The 19,159-nt window shown below is 47.1% G+C and overlaps 1 protein-coding gene across 14 annotated transcripts in view; it reads right to left on the bottom strand.

The window, feature by feature from the left end:
- The window catches only part of HYDIN (HYDIN axonemal central pair apparatus protein), a 441,202-nt gene that overhangs the window by 74,839 nt on the left and 347,204 nt on the right, over window positions 1–19,159 (bottom strand). For 13 of the 14 annotated variants that reach the window (XM_042967954.1, XM_042967958.1, XM_042967953.1 and 10 more), the window contains 10 exons: window positions 17,378–17,561; window positions 14,949–15,090; window positions 12,351–12,513; window positions 10,005–10,628; window positions 7,793–8,014; window positions 4,841–5,049; window positions 4,438–4,620; window positions 3,464–3,583; window positions 665–824; window positions 388–560 (listed from right to left, as the gene is read on the bottom strand). In XM_042967954.1, coding sequence (XP_042823888.1) covers window positions 388–560; window positions 665–824; window positions 3,464–3,583; window positions 4,438–4,620; window positions 4,841–5,049; window positions 7,793–8,014; window positions 10,005–10,628; window positions 12,351–12,513; window positions 14,949–15,090; window positions 17,378–17,561 — 2,180 coding nt within the window. Of the gene's footprint in view, window positions 1–387; window positions 561–664; window positions 825–3,463; window positions 3,584–4,437; window positions 4,621–4,840; window positions 5,050–7,792; window positions 8,015–10,004; window positions 10,629–12,350; window positions 12,514–14,948; window positions 15,091–17,377; window positions 17,562–19,159 lie in introns of those variants that run through there. The other variant, XR_006211638.1, reaches the window with a different exon arrangement.

Here is a 19,159-nt window from a genome sequence, read left to right as displayed (position 1 = left end):
TATGTTAAGTTCCAGTTTTGGTCTAGTATTCTCTCTTTATGTTCCAATTGCTAGACCAAGGATTCCTAACCTTTTAGGGTAATGGACTGCTTAGAGAACCTGGAAAAAAGTGAGACCTTCTTCTGAGAAAACTGCAAATATGCACACACTTTGGCAATTGATATTGGGAATGGGGGTGCTTCCTGAACCCCACTGAAGTCAAGTTAATTTGTGAACTGAATAGGATTATTAACCATTTTGGCCTGCACAGGACTAGAAGTTTCCCAGGATGCAGACTTTCAGTGCTAAAACTAGAAAAGTCCTGAGAAAATCGGGATGAGTTGGTTGCCCTAGAACTAAATGTTCTTTAAATTCCATTGCAGTCCTCGTATCATCCAGAATTCTGACCTGTGCAGCAAGAGCCGATCAAAATGCAATTGCCTGGGTTCCAGCTCTAGTTCTGGGCGGACCCCTTGGCAGCTTAATTTGAAGACCGCTGGCTCTGGGTTCTCCTTGATGCAGCAGACAATGCAGTCGTCAAAGACACCAACTGCAGTAGGGTAGGCCCATATGTTCAGCATCTAAAGGAAGAGTCAAAACAAAATACATTTATGCCGAGAACACCAAGGTGTCAAATTTCCCAAGAAAGACTTGCCCTGGTGGACTTGTTTCCAGGTGACTGTACCTGCTTCTCATTGGGTTTCAGAATCATGTTGATGGGCTCCAGGAAGTAGGTGTTTGCTTTGACATCATTCTGAAAGCAGAAGAACACCTCTGCAACCATTGGCGAATTGTTCAGGATTGTCAATGTTTCCATGTTGCCTGGGAACAAGGATGACTTGTACCTGTAAATGAACAAGAATTAGGGATGTGGCGGGGGGCAGGGGGCGCCTGGGTGGCTAAGTCGGTTAAGTGTCCGACCCATGATTTTGGCTCAGGTCACCATCTCACAGTTCATGAGTTCAAGCTCATGCATGCTGAAAGCACAGATCCTGCTTATGATTCTGTCTCCCTCTCTCTCTGCCGCTTCCCTACTTGCTTTCTCTCTCTCTCTCTCTCTCTCTCTCTCAAAATAAATAAACATTAAAAAAAAAAGAATTAGGGATGTGGATGTGAGCACTGACTGAGAGTTCAGGTGGAAAAGGAGATTGTGGGGTGTACAAAGGGTAGTATGGTTCACTGAGGCAGTAGCGTGGCAGCTAAGAACACAAGCTGTGCACTTGTGGAGACTCGTGGCTATGACCTGACCCCTCTCCCTGCAAGCCTTGGTCTCCTCATCTCTAAGAGGGGAAGATAATATTTGTTAGGATTTCTATGACTATTAAATGCAGTGGCAGCTATCACGGCAAAGAATTCTAACAGAACCAGGCAGCTCTATCCTTCCCAGGGCTTATCTTCCCAGGAGGCATGAACCTTTGAGTGACTTATTATTTCACATCTGTCTTAGAGATGACCTCCTTTACCTCCTTCTCCTAGACCTGTACAAGATGTTACTGTTGTGACGTGCATTCATTTGGTGTGGTTCGTATAAGGCTGTTTCTGTTCCTTCATGACTCTCCACAGAGTTGAGAACTGTTGGCATTAGAAGCTGCTCAATTAATGGCACTGAACAGAAAAGGAATCACAGAAGGTACAAGGCATGCCAATGAAGATGCTCATCATCAGAGGTCAGAGCACAGGTCAGGAAAACAGAGTCACCATACTCTTCACTGCTGCCCAGAAACAGTCTGAAAAGCTTTTTGGATAGACAGTGATAAAGGAAGGAAGGAGAGCAAATGGCAGAGACCAAGTCAGGGTCATGGAGACAGAATTTTCTCAGTGTCAACACCAAAGCGGGGGTGACCTTCATATCTAACTGGTCACCGCCACCATCCAGCACTGTGCTAAGTCTCATGTGTATTATCCAGTTCAATTTCACAAATCTGTGGGTGGGTGCTATTATTTTCCCATTTTGCAGATGAGAACATTGAGGCTCAGCAAGATTTAAGAAAATAAATAAATAATAACAGATTGTACTGGGCCTTGTTTCTGGGCCACTGTAATCCTCTCCTTCTGGACCAGCGCTGTCTGGCCCCAAATTCTGGTTGGTTCCACCGCTGTCAGAACACATGCCTCTCTGAATGGCCATAATTTCCCTGACTTCTGACCTTGGCTGCTTTGTACATCATGTCCATCAACCTGACCCCCCTCCATCTCTCTCTGAAACCCTTCTATTGGGCCTTGAAGATCCACTCCGTTGTCAGCCAACCCTCCTCATCTGGGCTTTCTGGTCCAGCCTCTTAGGAAATAAACTCCGGGTATTAAGGGACTGGAGAACAAAAAGGGCTCGTTAGTTGCACCAAGTCAGTGAGAACACAAACATTCTCTACTTATCACAGTCAATGCTAGATGGAATTAAGACGTGGCTAGAACTGGGTCCAGTTTTGGTCTTAACCTCCCTGCCTACACAATGGGAGGTTTGTATGTGACCGAACAAACTGGTCTCACTAGAAATGTATGGCCATCACCCTCACCTGGGGCACCCAATTTTGCCTGACAACTTTAATCTGTTTCTCGTATTCTACCTCCCCAGCTTTCCACAAAGACTCTTTAATCTGCTGTACATTTTCTCAACAGTTTTATCTTCCCTCCACTTCCCTCCCTGTTAGGGATGACCTTGAAAATGTGTCACGGAGAAAATAGATGGTTGCATGGGAACCTTCTCACTGTTTCGACCAAATCTGCACCTGAAGCCATCTGCCTTCCTCTCTCCTAGTAGGAGGTGGTGGCCCCTCTTCCTGGCAAGAACAGCATCTCTGTATCCCATTGTGTAGTCTCAGGGAGCTGTACCACTGATGGCCCTTACTTCCTCTCAAAACTCTGACCTCTTCCTCCCTGTGTCCTCTTGGCATCCCAACATCATGAGAACAACAGTGTGTGAGCAGTGTTCCCTGGACTCCATGTCTCCCTCTCATCCTTGACTGCCTCTCTTTGTTCACAGTCAAGCTTTCCAAAGAACTATCTTCACACTCCACCTCTTTCCTTTTACCAGCCACTGACTCCTCAACTCACTTTGCTTGGGTTTCATCCTCAGAAATCCCTAAAAGGACCCTTGCTAAGGCCCCTATGGTCTCCATGTTGTTGAGTCCCACGGACGTCCTTTGAGAACAAAAACCACAGAGCTTATTCCTTGCTTTCTGTGGCTACTAGCTATACTTCCTAAGCATCTCAAACAACATATCGCAAAGTGAACTCTTGATCCTACCCTTTCTCCAACAAAACTGGTCCTCCTCCGGGATTTTCCATCTGGGAAGATGGTGTCCGCATTCATCTGGGTGCTTAGTAGGAACTCGGGGCACAAGAACCCAGTTCTCCTGATTTGTGGCTCAGGGCTAACTGGGGCAGCCTCATAACAACTACATCCACATGGCAATCCTGCTTTGCACTATTATTCATGAGTGCAACTTGGAGTCTGAAATCTGTTTTGAAATAATGGAACACTTACTTATCTCTTGATTTTCCACAAAGCAGTGGCCCGAAGCAAAACTTCTCCATGTTCATAATATACTTCTTAAAGATGACCTCATTTGTCTTTATGTCTGTCTTCTGCTCAGGAAATACCACTCTGAACACAGAGGAAGAAGAGAGGAAGAGAGGCTTTCTGAGTTGAAGTTCGATGCCTCCACTTGATGTTTACATGAACCCGATATTCCCTGTTCAGCAAAGGGTTCAGGTGTCTGGAGACAGAATGATTCTTAATTTGAGGACCTGAGTTGAGCCTTTGTTCCTGTTCCCTCCCTCCCACCACCCCTGGGATGATAGAATGGTTTGAACTTGAGAAAAAAGATTCCCAGTGGAGTCTTCAATAATGAGGGGCTGATGATAGAGCTGAGCTAGATTTCCTGTTCTAGGGTGCCTGGCTACAAAAACAACCCCTATGGAAAACTAGTTCTGGATATTAGCTAGCTTCTGAGTTCCTTGTCCAGTGTGGTCTCCTGGTGAGAATTGCAAAAAACGTCTTTCTGGTGGACAAGCTATAAAAGGCCTCTTCCCCTAGAGGGGTTGTGTCACTAGCTTGCTCAGCCAGGTGACTTTATGTTGTGCATAAGGGGCGCAGTGGTGTTTGGTAGCTCAGAATAAAAGTCCGCTTGTGGACTTTCACACATTTAGTGATATTACAGGAGAAAAAGTCCGATGGTACATACCGAATCTGCTTAAATTAGCTCAGTAGTTAAATAAGCCAACTAACTCACCAGAGGAGGACATTTTGCCGGCCTGACATCTACTGAAGTGCTCCATAGCTCAGTTTCATGGCATATGACATTCCTGCGGCTTTGTAAGTGTCTAAAACACTGATGCCCAGTACAGCTGGCAAACCCCGGGCCCACATTGGTAGGGAGAGCTACCTTGCTCAAAGTGCCATGTGGGAAAATGAAAGTGTTTCTGTCAACTCTCTCTTTCAAAGTACAACGGACTTACTTTGGGTCTTGGCAGATGTACGGGTAACTGCACACGCCTCGGCAGTAAAGCTGGTACTGGCGGTGAGTCCCAAGGATCTCAAAGTTAAATGTCTGGTCGAAGTTCCCAAGGTCATCAGAAGAGAAGTGTATTCGTAAGGTCACCTCACCGTTGGCTGGCACGATCCACCGGAAGTGGTTCAGCCTGCCAACGACCATGGGGCTTTTAAAGAGAGAAGGCTTCCTCTGGGGCAGGAGCAGGCAGGACAGCTGCCTGGGAGGTGTCCCCACCTGCCAGGGTTGGGCACAATCACGCAGAGGGTCCCGCGGGCAGGACGGCCCTTCTCCCCTCGGGCGCTGTGTCAGCCACACCCTCTATTTGGGCTTCAAAACTACCCCCACCCCCGGGTGGTCCAGAGGCCCACCTGGTAAACTTCTCCTGAGACAACTGCCCAGAGAAGCTGTTCTGCTCCGTGTCTGACAGGGGGGCAATGGCTCCAGACACTGCCCCAGAAAAGACCTTCCTGCTGAAGGCCATGCGACGTTTGTCCTTCTGAGTGTCTCGGACCTGATCTGCCTTTTCTTTCAGTTTCTGTCTGCTCCCCTTGGAGGAGGTGGTCTGCTCCTCCTGCGCCTTGATTAAGAACAAGCACGAGGTCTTAAATACTCATCTGCATACACATGAACAGAGACAACTACAACATGCCTGCTGTCTGGGATGGCCGCGCTGTAGGTCCAGGATGCTGGTGGCTGCCTAGAGCAGGGGAGGGCCCAGCCAACTATCCTAGCAGAGAAGAGGAGTAGGCTGGAGAGGAGTCCAGAGCTTTTCCTGGCATCCCATTCCCCGAGGAGGAGGCCAAAGCCTAGAGAAAGCTTGAAGCTGCAGGGGATATGCTCCCATATGCATTTTGTTGTGTTTTCTTAGTACCTTTCACTCTACACCCCTCATCTCCTCCCAATCACATTGATTTTGGGACAGACCAGATCCGTGTTCTGATGGAATATTCCAAACTCTGAAATTTTCTGACTATTCTTAGAGGGTCATTTCACTTACTCCTTTATTCCCTGTATTTTTTGTAAGACAAAAATTAGGCTTCAAAGCTTGATTTGATTCATAGAGGATGTGGTATATATCACACTCCATCACAATGAGGGACAAAATGCCATGTCGACCCATGATTACAGACGCAGTGTGTTCACGTGGCTGGAGTGGTGCCCGCCAGATGTGGCCACGGTAAAGTGGGCTTTTCCTTTTGCAGCTGGCTGGTCACCTGTGGGATGATGCTCTGGGCTCGCGGTGCGCATCTTGTTCCCCAACAAAGTACTGCTTTTTGTTTTGTATAAGTTGGTGCTCCTCAATTAATACTTTTCTGGGGATAACAGAATAGTGTTTTTCTTTCTTTTTTAAAAAAAGTTTATTTTTGAGAGAGAGAAAGAGAGCATGTGTGCAAGAGCTGGGGAGGAGCCGAGGGAGGCGGGGAACGGAGGGTCAGAAGTAGGCTCTGCATTGACAGCAGAGAGCTCAATGCGGGCCTCAAACTCATGATCCGTGAGATCATGACCTGAGCCGAAGTTGGACGCTTAACCGACTGAGCCCCCTAGGCGCCCTGTGTTTTTCTAATTCTACTCTTCTTTTTATAGTTTTAGTTGCCATTCTTCCAGAATAAAGAACTTTCTTCTGCTAATTGGGGATGAACTAGAGTTCCTCCTAAAATGGTAAGTTAAAGAATGCTTAATCTTTTTCTGTTTGTGGCTCATTTTAAGGAAAGAGTTTGGTGTCATAGTCACCTCTGATGTTGGCAATTTTTTAATCTTTTTTATTTGGATTCTGTTCTAGAAAGGCCTGCCTATGCATGCTGCTGATCTCAGATGATGATTTCTTTTTTTTCTAAATGTTTATTTTTGAGAGAAAGAGAAAGAGAGAGAGAGAGAGAGAGAAAGGAGGGGGCAGAGAGACAGGGACAGAGGATCCAAAGCTGGCTCCTCACCGACAGCAGCAAGCCAGATATGGGGCTTGAACTCACGAACTGCGAGATTATGACCTGAAGTCGGATGCTCAACTGACTGAGCCATCCATGTGTCCCTCAGATGACAGTTTCTTACTTGTAAATAGCAGTTTGAGGCAGTCTCTTCACCTAACTGAGCCTTAGGCAGAGCCTATAAGTGATTTTATTTATTTATTAAAATGTTATTTACTTATTTATTTATTTATTTTTTTTTTGAGAGAGAGACAGAGCATGAGCTGGGAAGGGGCAGAGAGAGAGGGAGACACAGAATCTGAAGCAGGCTCCAGGCTCTGAGCTGTCAGCACAGAGCCTGATGTGGGGCTTAATCTCATGAACCGTGAGATCATGACCTGGGTGGAAGTCGGATGCTCAACTGACTGAGCACCCCCCACCCCGCCAGGCACCCCCAGGTGATTTTATTATTCTTGCTGGGGTGTATGTTTTGTAGGAGGCTGTGTGGAGAGATTCAAATTTGGGGCCACCACACTCCTCTGGGAATAAAAAGCCCATCTATAGTTCTTAATTATATATACCTTCTGCATATTATTGGTCAAATCCATTTTTCCTTTGTGATTTATTCTATTAATTACATGTCTATTTTCTTTTACTTTTATATGATTTCATTTGGATTGCTTATATTTTGAATTTTTTAAAGGCTCATTGATTTATTTTGAGAGACAGAGAGAGAGAGTAGGGGAGGGGCAGAGAGAGAGAAAGAAAGAGAGAGAATCCCAAGCAGGCTCCATGCTGTCAGCATGAAGCTCGATGCTAGGTTCAAACTCACAGTGAGATAATGACCTGAGCTGAAATCAAGGGTCGGATGCTCAACCAAATGAGCTGAGGTGCCCTCAGATTGCTTATATTTTTAACCCAGCTGGAATTAATTTTACCACTTTGTGTCAATGAAGAGATAAAAAGTGAGTTTACCAAAATATCTAATCTTCCCTTGATAAATTCTTTGGTAATCTGTCCTTTTTCTAGTGCTGTGTCTTCCCTTAATTCGTGTCTGTTGATTCTTGTATTCTCATGCCCTGTGTGAACTACCTTAGCTTCCCAATACATTCTAATATCTTTTTTCTAAAAGAGCTGGTCTTGCTTAATTGTTTCTCACACATAAGCTTCAGAGCAATTCAACAAGTTCCCTAGACCATCCCACGAGGGCTGGAAAGGGTGGAAGATGAGAATGAGCCATTTTGAGAGAGGCTCATGTGGGGTCCCCAGGCAGGATCCCTGATGAGTCAAAGGCAAACACATCAGCGAGCACGACAGCCAACGCTGTACTCAATTTTTGACCATGTGGAAAGTGGCCTCTGTCTGCCCATCTGAATTCCCGCCAAGGTCAGGAGGGCAAGCAGCTGGCTTGCTCCTTACCTTTGCAGAGCTCACAGTGCTTGAAAGCTCTGGTTCTGCTTCCCCTTCTCTTTTCTCCTCCTGGAGGGAGAGCTCTTCAGGTGGTGGGATCACAAACACAAAATGCTTCAGGATTTCTGTTGTGGCCGGAGGCAGCCGCTTTAGGGGGTGGGAGATGATTGAGAATAAGGCCGGAGGTGGGATGGGTGGGCCAGAGGAACCCAGACCCAAGATGTCCAGGATCTAAAGGGAAAGCCCATGGTTAATTTCCTATGCACAGGGTAGGGTTCCCCCAGCTCCTCCCCGAGCGAGCACAGGGTGGTTCAGACCCTCCTGTCTTTTCCTCACCATTCTTGGGAGATGCCCCTGCTATGCGCATGTGTCAGGGGAGGGGTGTGAAAGACCTATGGCACAGCTCTGTAGGTTTTTCTAGATCCCCAAACCCCTAGACCAGGTTGGGGCACTTGCTGTGGCTGCATGCTCCCTGTACCTCTCTCATCATGGCCCTTGTCACCCTACCGTGTCTGTCTCTGCAGCTGGATGTTACATAAACTCCACTGGGACAAGAACCAGGACACTATAGCACAGGGCCCAGCACATAGTAGGCACTCAAAACTATGTTTTAGAGACTAGCTCTTAAGGCTCTGATGTCTATAGTACAGAGTTGTTCCATCTGTTTTCAGATCCCGTGTTAATTGTTCTTTCACCTTTAAATGTTCTTTCCTTCTAATGCTGAAAGATAGGGTCAGAGCAGGTCAAATATGGCAAAGAAAAAAAAAAAGCCAAGGTTCTGGGAATGGGGTAAAGGATGGGAAGGAAGAGAGAAGTCAAAAAGAAACCAAAGAGAACATTCATTCCTACAGCATTCTCCCCTTCTGCTCTCATATATACTGAAGGAGCATCTTCCAGAGCAGATGCCTTTAAAATTTAGCAGCAACTTCCTTCTCAGCATGGAGTCCCTCAGAATAAGCATGCTATCTCTAGATTTGTCATCATCACAATGGTGTTACAGCCCACCAGAGCACCCGTTCTGTGGACCAAATGGGCTATTAGGCCAAGCAGGCAACAGTCTTCATGGAATCCTGGGTTTCTAACCTGCAGGGCAGGTGGCTAAAGACCTAATGCTTAGCTAGCGTTAACTCCCAGGGTTTGAATGTCTGCGAGGGAAAGGAATGAACAGTTTGTACCAACTGTTGAATTAATAGAGCCAGGGTTAAAGAACTTTATAACCAACAGTCTAACCTGTGGCTTGGAGTGTGGAGAGAAAACAAAAAGGCAAGCAGATCATCTTGGCTATAGTACTGGAGCACAAAGCAAGATGAGAAGATGTCCTTTTCTCCAAAAACACAATTCTAGGGGAAAAATGGCCATGATGCCTTATCTAAGGCTGAGTGGAGGCGGAACTGTAAAACGAGTGGTGTTGTGTCCTCCAACGGTCTTCTGCCCTTTGGCCCGCCTGGCCTGCTGCTGTGGGGCCAAACCACTCCCTAATGTGCCCCCTTGCGGAATTACCCGTGTCCTCCCATTAGCCCTTACCTGCCATACTTTCCTCCCAGGCTCTGTTCTCTCCTTGTTAAGGTTGTGTCTAATTTCTTATAGACGAAACCAGAGATCAGCAAACTGTGTCCCCCTGGTCAAGTCTGGCCTGCTACCTGCTTTTGTAAATGAAGTTGTATTGGAACAAAATCATTGATTTATATGTTGGTGGTGGTTGTAACAGAGACTAGATGACCCGCAGCCTAAATTATTTGCTTTCTGGTGCTTTACAGAAGTTCTTCCTCAGACAAAAGCCTATAGTAACTGTCTCCTTCAAACCATTACCCAAGAGGCTTCTGGATATGCAATATTTTCTAGGGCCAAAAGGCTATCTGATAAACAGTATGATTTCTGTCACTATAAGAACTTGTGGGAACAAGATTTTAAAGTAGTTGAGCCTCTTGCTTCACCCTACAGCGTACCTACCTTGCCAGCCTGTAACACCAGTATTATCGATATTAAAAATCAACCCTATAGACAGTTTTTTATGAGGTCAGATAGAGTAATTTAGATCTGTGGAGCTTTCTATGGATTTTCACCTAGAAATAGGTCCTTTTAGCCATTGTTGTCTTATATCCAAGGGATTAATCAAAGATTCATGGAATTAAGGGGATACAGAAAGAAACACCTTAATGGTAATTAGTACAATACTTGCTACCCCATTCATTATATCTGCATCCTGGAAAAGAGTCTGTACCTGATCCCCTTTGGGAAGCCTGTCATTGTCCAGGGCCTGCTTCCAGTTCAAGCCTTCCATGTCAGGTGTCTGGATGTTTATTAATGGCACGCCTAGATCCTTCTTCCCCTCGTGGTCCTCCTCCCCATCAGCCTCTCCTCCGTCGCTCCGCTCCTCCAGAGCCCGGAGCTTCTCCAGACGCTCCCTCTCAGCCTTCTCCCGCTCCTGGCGCTCCTTCTCGGCTCTCTCCTTCTCTGCACGCTCCCTCTCCCGGTCCTTGCGGCCTCGGCGCCCACCCGAAGGAACCTGGCGCTGGTCATCAGCCTCGTGGGGTATGTCGTCGGTGCCCATGTGTTGCAGCAGAATGCCTTGCTTCCGGTCCCAGTACATGAGGATGTTCTGAACATCCTTGAGAGTCAGCTCATAGGTCTTAAACTTGTGGGCCAGGTGCTTGTCAGCATCCTTCCGGAGGTCCCCCTCACTGTCCTCTGGCTCCTGGACAAGGGGAGACCCAACCATGTGAGGGTCTGCCAGTTGGTTCCTTCTCTTCTTTGTCAGTTCCTCCTTCTCCATTAACTGCTCCCTGATGGATACTTTCCTTTCTACTGAATCCATCTTGACATCTAGTTTGGAAAAAGTAAGCATCTAGGAGGCAAAACACATAAAACATGCTTAAAACATTTCTTTACTGGAGAACAACGGCATAAATGAGAGCAAGAGGATATTGTGTTTTGAAAGAAGGCCTCACAGAGCCCCAGGTGCCTCTTATAGACCCAGGGGCTATGCCTCTGTCTGTGTCATCTTGGGGGGTCCTTGTTAAAATATCCTCTCCACGGTCCTTCGTGGGGAACAAACAGGAGTTTAAGAATTTGGCTGTGTCCTGGCTTTTAAAAAATACTATTTATTTAATTAACCTGGCCTAGAGAAACCAACTTCATTCTTTTTCTCCTGCCCTTTTAAACTTGCTTTGTGGGCTCTGATTTTCCTCCCCTCTGGATGGAATCCTTGGGGAGGCCCCAGAGGTTTTTGTTCATTCTTTGATGACATGAAGTCTAGCCGAATGTTCACTGACTGCAGAGCAGCCCAGAACCCCCTTTCCCGCTGAAAGTGCGCCTCCTCCATAAAGCTGGGCTCTGAGGCAGGCTCGCTGGGTTGGCTTCCCCCTTGCCTCAGCGCCTCACCATACCACTCCTCTGTCTCATCTCCAACGCAGCTAGGAGGTCAGTGCTGGGTAGAGCTGTCCCCTGGAGGGGTCACTCACCTAGTTGAGTATGGAGGGGAGGGGCTTGGCTACTACTGTGTCTTTCTCCACTGTCAGTAGAGTCACTGCCAAGACACTGAAAGTTCTGTCCGGACAACAGATATCAGGCAGAGGACTCTGTGTGGAAGGAGCGGCCAGAGAGGGGCAGGGAGGGCTTGCCCTTGGAAGGTTGCAGGAGCCCAGCACAGAGCAGCTGGAGGCCAGGTACAGTGGAGAGTCCAGGCCTTCTTGCTTCTTGTGCTTGGTTCTGCTCCCAAGCCTGGGCCGTTTCTGCACGCTCAGACCCTGCTCCTTCCTGAGCTCTACCTGATTGTGGCCGCTGAAGCCTAATTCCTCTGCCCTTGTGTCTGCTCAGATGTGGTCACTGTGCCTTGCTCATCTACTGGGACCAGTCTGCATCTTGTCTGGGAGTCTGGCTTGTCTGGCTTTAGCTTCACCCTCAGAGCATCCAGTGCTGAAATAGTCACTGTGCCCACCAGCTGGCTAGCTACCCTCCCGGGCTGTGAGCGCCACTCTTGGTGCTGTGTTGGCTGTTCTGCCTTCCTGGGTCGTGGCCCCAGAGATGTGACTGCTAAGCTTGGCAGGCTGGTAAACTATCACTAGTTGTCTGCAAGGACAAGCTTATGTTGCAGTGCCTTCCTTGACCATTGTCAAGATAAGCTATTGGTTGAACACCGGGGCTCTACTGACTTTGTGGCTTACTGAGGCAAACTGTGAATACCAGCCCATTCAGCACCATGCAGGGGACTTACGGGGAGGGCGGGGTACAGTGGAAAGTGCAATGACTGTGGTCAGACGTAACTGGGGGAGGTCCGGTACCCACGACTTTGTCTCTTTCAACCCCAGGCAGGGTTCATGGCTCTGAACCTCACAGGGTGGGAGGGAGGCCAAAATGACAGAATTACATAAAGGCCAGCCAGGGATCCTGGCACACAATCAGCCCGTGACAAATGTTGGCCCCTTCCCTCCTACCTTCTGCTCCACTGCAAAATCCAAACAGTATCAGGTCAATTTTGTGGAAGGGAAACGTACTGGATTGATGGGCCGGTTACAATGTATGCTCTCTCTGTTCTGCTTCTTGCTAAGGAGCAAGAGAGGGTTGCTACCTGCCGGTTTGCTGTTTGAGATTTCTTTGTGGGAGGTTCCTCCTTTACTAGTCCTTGCTTTGGCCTTTTGACCTTCCGTTTTAGCTCATCTTCTTCCTTTTGCCGCTCAAGCTCCTGCTGTAACTTCTTTTCATGCATCTCCCTTGCCAGCCTCTCCAGCTCCCTTCATCAAACCAAGCAGAGACAACAGAGTTTAGAGCCTCTCCTGTCCACTCCCCCTGACTGGGAGTGTCCAGTGGAGGGACATGGGCAGAGCTTTCTTGGGCATAAGAAGAATGAAATGCAGGTAAAGAAATGTGGGTAAATAATGTGGGTAAATAGGAAGGAAGGAAGGAAGGAAGGAAGGAAGGAAGGAAGGAAGGAAGGAAGACAGGGAGGGAGGGAAGAAGGGAAGAAAGGAAAGAAAGAAAGTAGGGTCTCCGAAAAGTCATTCAGCAAAAGTGATCACCTCAAACTCAACTAAGAGGAACTCTCAATATGCATATCAATCTTCTTTCATAGGAGAGCAAGGCAAGGGCTGAAAATAGCTTGATGTTAGCAGTTTTCAAAAAGTAAGTTGCAAAGATTGTTCTGATATCAGTTCAGATGTGGCTCAGCTTCCTATACTTGTTACATCTAATGTTCAGACAACATTAGAACAGAAACAGTGTTTTATTTATTTATTTTTTAACGTTTATTCACCTTTGAGAGACAGAGAGAGACAGAGTGTGAGTGGGGGAGGGGCAGAGAGAGAGGGAGATACGGGATCCGAAGCAGGCTCTAGGCTCTGAGCTGTCAGCACAGAGCCTGAAGCAGGGATTGAACTCATGAGCCATGAGATTATGGCTCGAGTCGAAGTCTGAAGCTTAACTGACTGAGCCACTCAGGTGTCTCAAGAAATGGTGTTTTAAATAGAAGTCCCTAATGGCTAGCTTGGAGCCATGGTGGTGGATCTGAAAGCCACATTCCTTTCTTTTCTCTATCCCTTCCTGCTATGGATTCAGCTGGGCCTGCCCTGTTGCCAGTGGCAGAAGGGGCACCAAGGCTGGGACACCAAATATAAACAAGAGTGGAGGGGACAGCATTTCTGAAAGTACAAAACCCATCTGTTTTCATTTCTAGGAATCCCTGGTTGCTCCTGGTTGCTGTGATTCTCTATCATCCACTGTAGCCAACTCATCATTACTAGGTGTGTGTGTGTGTGTGTGTGTGTGTGTGTGTGTGTGTGTGTGTCTCACACAAACAAGTCATTGCTGAGCTTTGAGGATCAGATTTATATTTTCCAAGTCCACTATGAAATAAATTCCTGAAAGCAATGACCTGGATGAGAAAGAAAGGAGATTCCTTTGGAATCCCAAAGCTAGTATTTTTATACCTCTGGAGGACTGGGTTTGTTTGTTTGTTTGTTTGTTTGTTTAAATGTTTATTTTTGAGAGAGAGAGAGAGAGAGAGAGAGAGAGCGCGCGCGTGCGCGCGCGCGCGAGAAAGGGGGGGAGGGGCAGAGAGAGAGGGGGAGAGAGGATCCGAAGCTGGCTTTGTGCTGACAGCACAGAACCTGACGCAGGGCTCAAACTCATGAACTGTGAGATCATGACCTGGGCTGAAGTCAGATGTTTAACTGAGACCCAGCCACCAGGCAGCGCCCCCTGGGCATTTTTACAAGGGACCATGCAGATGAAGAAATGAGGGCATACTATGGGGGCAGAGAGGGCAAAAAAGCTCTTTTGGGGTCAGTTGGAGGAGTCTGGAGATGGAAGGAGACTATGTCCCCCTACAGTAGGGCAAGTATCTTGGCTTTGCCAATGTGTGGAATTCTATGGAGGGTAAGCAATATACCCTCCTCTCCCAGCATGTTTGAAGGTCTGAGGGCAGAAAGGACATATATCCTACTGCTATCTGAGATAGCTTGAGTCTCCTGGGGCCCATGTGGTGTGGAGGGGATTCAGTCTTTCCTGTGTGGTTCCCAGTGATGGGCACAGAAAGTGGCTGAGACACTGCCCAGGGTCTCTGGTGAACCGTCCAGGCCGAGGATCAAGTGGGAGAGGCAGTCAGAACTCAGGGCACAGATAACACCACAAAAGGCCAAGATGATGGCTGGGGAAGGAGAAATGACTGAGTTCTGGGGAGCGACCATTAAGCTCATGTCAAGAGAGTGGCCCCTCAGTCACCAGCTGTGGACACCTGAGCACAGAGGCTGATGAGCCACACCTAGGGGGCAGTTGTCAGGAGAAGCTTGTGGGAGCTCTTGGAGAATAGAGGGGCCAGAAGTCCCCTGCCATTATATCATACAACCTTCCCTCTAGTGTCAGATATCCTCCAGAGAGAAGGACGGGGAGGACAATGAAAGAAACCCTGAAAGGCTGCAGCCACCAGTCCCCTTGATGGTCAAGGTGTTTTCCTGCTCTTAGCAGGTCATCTTCCTGTCTCCCTTGGCCACACTGCTCCCCCGGAAGGTGATCCTCCTGTGTCTCCCTTGGTCACGCTGCTCCCCAGAAGGTGACCCTCCTGTGTCTCCCTTGGTCATGCTGCTCCCCCGGAAGGTGATCCCAGTCTCCAGGATGGGCTGTGTGTTACTCCCGGGGGGAACCACTTCCAGCCTGACTACCCCTTGATTCTGACCTCTTCTTCCTTTCCCGGAGGGCCTGCCGAACCTCTCGATTGAACATGATTTTCTCCTCCTCTGTCATGGCATCATATTCTTCCTCATCCATATTTTGGAGACGCTCCTTCTCTTTCTGAAGTGCCTCCCTGCGTTTGCTCTCTGTGGAGGGAACAGAGAGAGGAAAGTGAGGGAAAGTGACTCACTCACCAGCCTTGGCTGCAGGGCCCTCAGTGGCTCAGCTCCCAGCCCACACTTGCTATGGAGGGTCTATGACAGGGCAAGGGTGGCTCTGGTGCTGTGGGGACATTCTTGATCTCTGGCGGGCCTTCCTTCACTCACACAGTTCCAAAACTGGTCTCCATCTGTGCTAGACTGAATAGTAGTTCCAAAGATGTCCATGTTCTAATCCCCAGAACTGTGAATACGCTACCTGGTGTGGGGGAAAGGATTTTGCAGATGTGATTAAGTTAAGGACTTTGCACTGGGAGACTGTCCCGGATTATCCGAGTGGGCCCAGTATAATCACAAAGGTCCTTATAAGAGGGGTGCAGGAGGGTCAGGGTCAGAGAAGGAGATGTGGCAATGGAAGCAGAGGTCAGAATGCTGTGAAGTAGGGACCATGAGCTGAGAAATGCAAGTGGCCTCTAGAAGCTTGAGAAGGTAAGGAAATGGATTCTCTCCCTGGAGCCTTCAACGAAACAGAGCCCTGTGGACACCCCGCTTTAAGGACTTCTGACTTCCAGAAATGTAAGACAGCAAGTCTGTGTTGTTTGGAGGCATCCAGTCTGTAATTTGCTACCGCAGTGATAGGGAAGTAATATAGCACCCACGGACTTCATACACTACAAACATGCCGCCAGAGTGCTCAGGGTGACAGAACCATTTGCAGACCAAGGGAAACCATTTTCAATACCCTACAGATTCCAGGTCCAGAAGCATGGTCATGCCCCGCACAAAGGCTGTCAGATTCTTTTCTACAACTTCCACTTGTTGTAGGCCTGTGCTTTGGACTCGGAGATGTATATTTGAAGATCCTTCTCTGACACTTACCAAGGGCTAGGAACAGATAAGAATCAGGTTTCTTCCTCCATAGGCTGCCATGGGGATCATATAGGCAACCCTCTAAAGCATCTAGGCCCGTGCCTGGCAAATTCATAAATGTTCAATAAAAATTAGATTTGAATATAATAATATTGTTACTGGATGCTGCCTTGGGACTTTTTTCAAATGCAGAAGATTTCAGGGAGAGGAGCCCATAATGCAATGGTGAAAAACCTCAATCCACAAGTAAATGAAAAAATGAAAAGAGATACTTTATTTCAAGTTGATGGTAACGGGGACATAAGCTTTCTGGAAAAGCAGGAAGTCGGAGGCTGGAACACTGCGAGGGATTTTCTTCCTAATTTTTCTCTGGATGAGAATGTAAGGAAGCAGTCTTTAAGTTCTGTTTAAGAACTAAGAGAGCTCAAGTTTGTAATTATTTCCTTAATGAAAAAGCACTATGATTTGCTTGGATTTTTCCAGAAGAGAGGTAAGGCCAAGTAAGGAAGGGCAGTGATGTCACCGAGCTGAGGCCAGAGCAGGAGACTGCCTCCCAAGGAAAGTGTCACCTCCTCCCTTGGGGACCAAAATTTGCTAGGTCTGCTTATGACTAAATTGGGAACTCAAGCTAACATTACTCTGAATGTGTGTGTGTGTGTGTGTGTGTGTGTGTGTGTTTAATTTTCAATCACTGAAATTTTTTTCAAGCTACTGTTGTAATGACAGGAAAAAGCAAGGTTTCAGAGTTATAAAGACCTTACTAATTTGCTGTGTGATCTTACACTGTTGATGTCTCTGAGCCTCCTTTTCCTTGTCTGTAAAAGGGGCACAATGATCCCCAGAGGGTTACTGTAAGGATTAAATAACCCACAGTGCCATTTAGAGACATTTCAAGTGTACAGAATGTTGGCTGCAGTGCATGGGAGACAGGAGGCTAAGATGTAGAAGCTGTTTTGTCAAGTTTATGAGCACTTCCAGTGTTTGCAGGAAATGTACAGTCCCCTTAAACAAAACCAACAAGCTAATCAGTCACCTGAGTCAGGATGGGACTTGTGATGTGTCCCCCATGGGTTGGTTGTGATTACAGGGAAGATGAGAAGGGATGCAGTGTGATATTAGGGGGAAGGGAAACATGTCTGTTACAAGAAGAGCTGGCTGGGTCCATTCCCTGTCCTGTAGTCTCCCGACAGGTCAGCCGCACCTCAGTTCCCTCAGGTGCAAAGTAGAAATAAGAACTTCTGGTCACCTTACAGGGCGGAGGTGAGCACCGATGACATGGCAGATGTAATAGGTTCATCTGCACAATGGCTCAACGTGGTGGAGAAGCATTTCAAAAAGTGTAAGGCTCTGTTGGAAGGGCTGTTAGGGCTTGGGAAGGGCAGCCCAGAAGAGTACGGGGCTTTACCTTCTTGCTCCTTTTTGGCTTTCTCTTGGGCCTTCATGACTGTGTAATCCTGGGCCATGTTGATTACGTAGATGTGCTCCCGGTTGCCGATGGCCTTCAGCAGGCAGAGGAGAGCCACAGCCGCGTTCCGAGCGAAGAGGGTCTCAACGCTATCAAACACCACTCCGCGGAAGCAGTCACTGAGCTGAAACCAGAGTGAGAAAAGACAGTAACTAAGGCCACAGTTACCGGGTTCTCTATGGAGAAAGTTGCTTGTTCTTTCGTGGGTGGTTTTACTGGGGGCTGCATTGGTCTCTGCTGACCTACTGGGCCCCCATGTAAATGCCGTTAAACCACCCTTCCACCTGCTACATTCAACATGCTGTTATAAAATATGAGAGAAAAATACAAATATTTTATCAGTCATGCAAGAGCTTTATCATACGTGTTTATAGAATAAAAGATTTCTCCCAACTCTACAGAAATAAGGAACGCAAACTAAACGTGAAAGTGAGGGTTTGGGCAGGTCCATGAGGAACAGGCAGAGAGGAGGGAAAGGCAAGGTATCCCCCCTCACAGAATAACAGCAAGGGCACCAGTAGCAGGTGGGCCATTCAGATCTTTCAGTGGCGTTACTGCCTTGGCGTGTAATGATCTTGGTAATACTAACCACTGAGGAGCAGCCTCTGTTGTACATCAGTGTTACTCAAAGGGTGGTACACAGACTGGCCACCCTTGGCCAGGAGCTGATCACTACCAGTGTTTGATGAGACCAGAATCGTGTGCCAGAATGTAAATCAACGACATCACGAAAAACACTATTTATTTCAGCTGCTGGGTTTTTTTTGTTTGTTTTTTTTGTAGCAAGACTGTCGATGGAGGAAGCCACGCAAACTCCATGTTTCATCAAAGACCAGTACTTCGAGCAGCACTGCTCTGCTGGCTTACTTTGGGCTTTACCAGTGATTTAACCTGGGTACACGAAACACCAGCACACTTACCAGCCCACCTTGCTCGGGTCAGCTGAGAGTGACAGCACTGTGAACACAGTAGCCATCAAACCTTAACCTGAGTAATTTCCTGTGATGACATCTCCTCTTCTGGGAGCCTCAGGTCGCATTTTGTTCTATTGAAATGTGCAACTAATATCGTGGCCTTCTTTGAAAAAGCCAAAGCCAATGGACAACTCCAGGACCTGGTGAGCCGTTTAGCTCTCTGCAAACCATAAGCAGCAAACAGGCTTAGGGGTGTCCTCCCAAATCCTGCTGATCTTGTTTTCTTTTCTTTAACTGTACAATGCTTATGAAAACAATTTTTTTAACTGGAAACGGTTATTGTGTTTTTTGACTTGAAAAGCAATGTGTCATTGTAAAATAATTCAGAAATGTATGAACAGAACTAAAAATCCATTATCCTGCTATCCAAAGATAACCACAGTTAATACACTTTCAGAGTTTTTACTGTTTGTATGACATACATTTAGACATATTCTTATAGAAATGCAATTGTGCTGTACATACTATTTCATAACCTTCTTTACTCACTTAATACATTGAAAACAGATTTTTACAGCAATTAATATGGTTCCAACTTCTAACTTTCCATGGCTCCATGTTATGATTTTTAATATACCACTGTAGGGCTGTATCATGAATCTGATTTTTTTTTTTTTTTTAATATGTAACATGCTCAATGGTCCTTTAAGGAGAGTGACTTCAGGCAGCAGACTGCGCCAGGGCCAGTTGCCTAACAAGAGCTGTCAAAAGGACAAGAGCAAATGACTGTTGGGGGTGAAGAAGCCCA

This window comes from Panthera tigris, chromosome E2, assembly GCF_018350195.1.
Source record: "Panthera tigris isolate Pti1 chromosome E2, P.tigris_Pti1_mat1.1, whole genome shotgun sequence".
Taxonomy (NCBI): Eukaryota; Metazoa; Chordata; class Mammalia; order Carnivora; family Felidae; genus Panthera; species Panthera tigris.
Note: the sequence above shows the minus strand (reverse complement) of the source record. Positions and strands in the feature narration are given on the sequence as shown.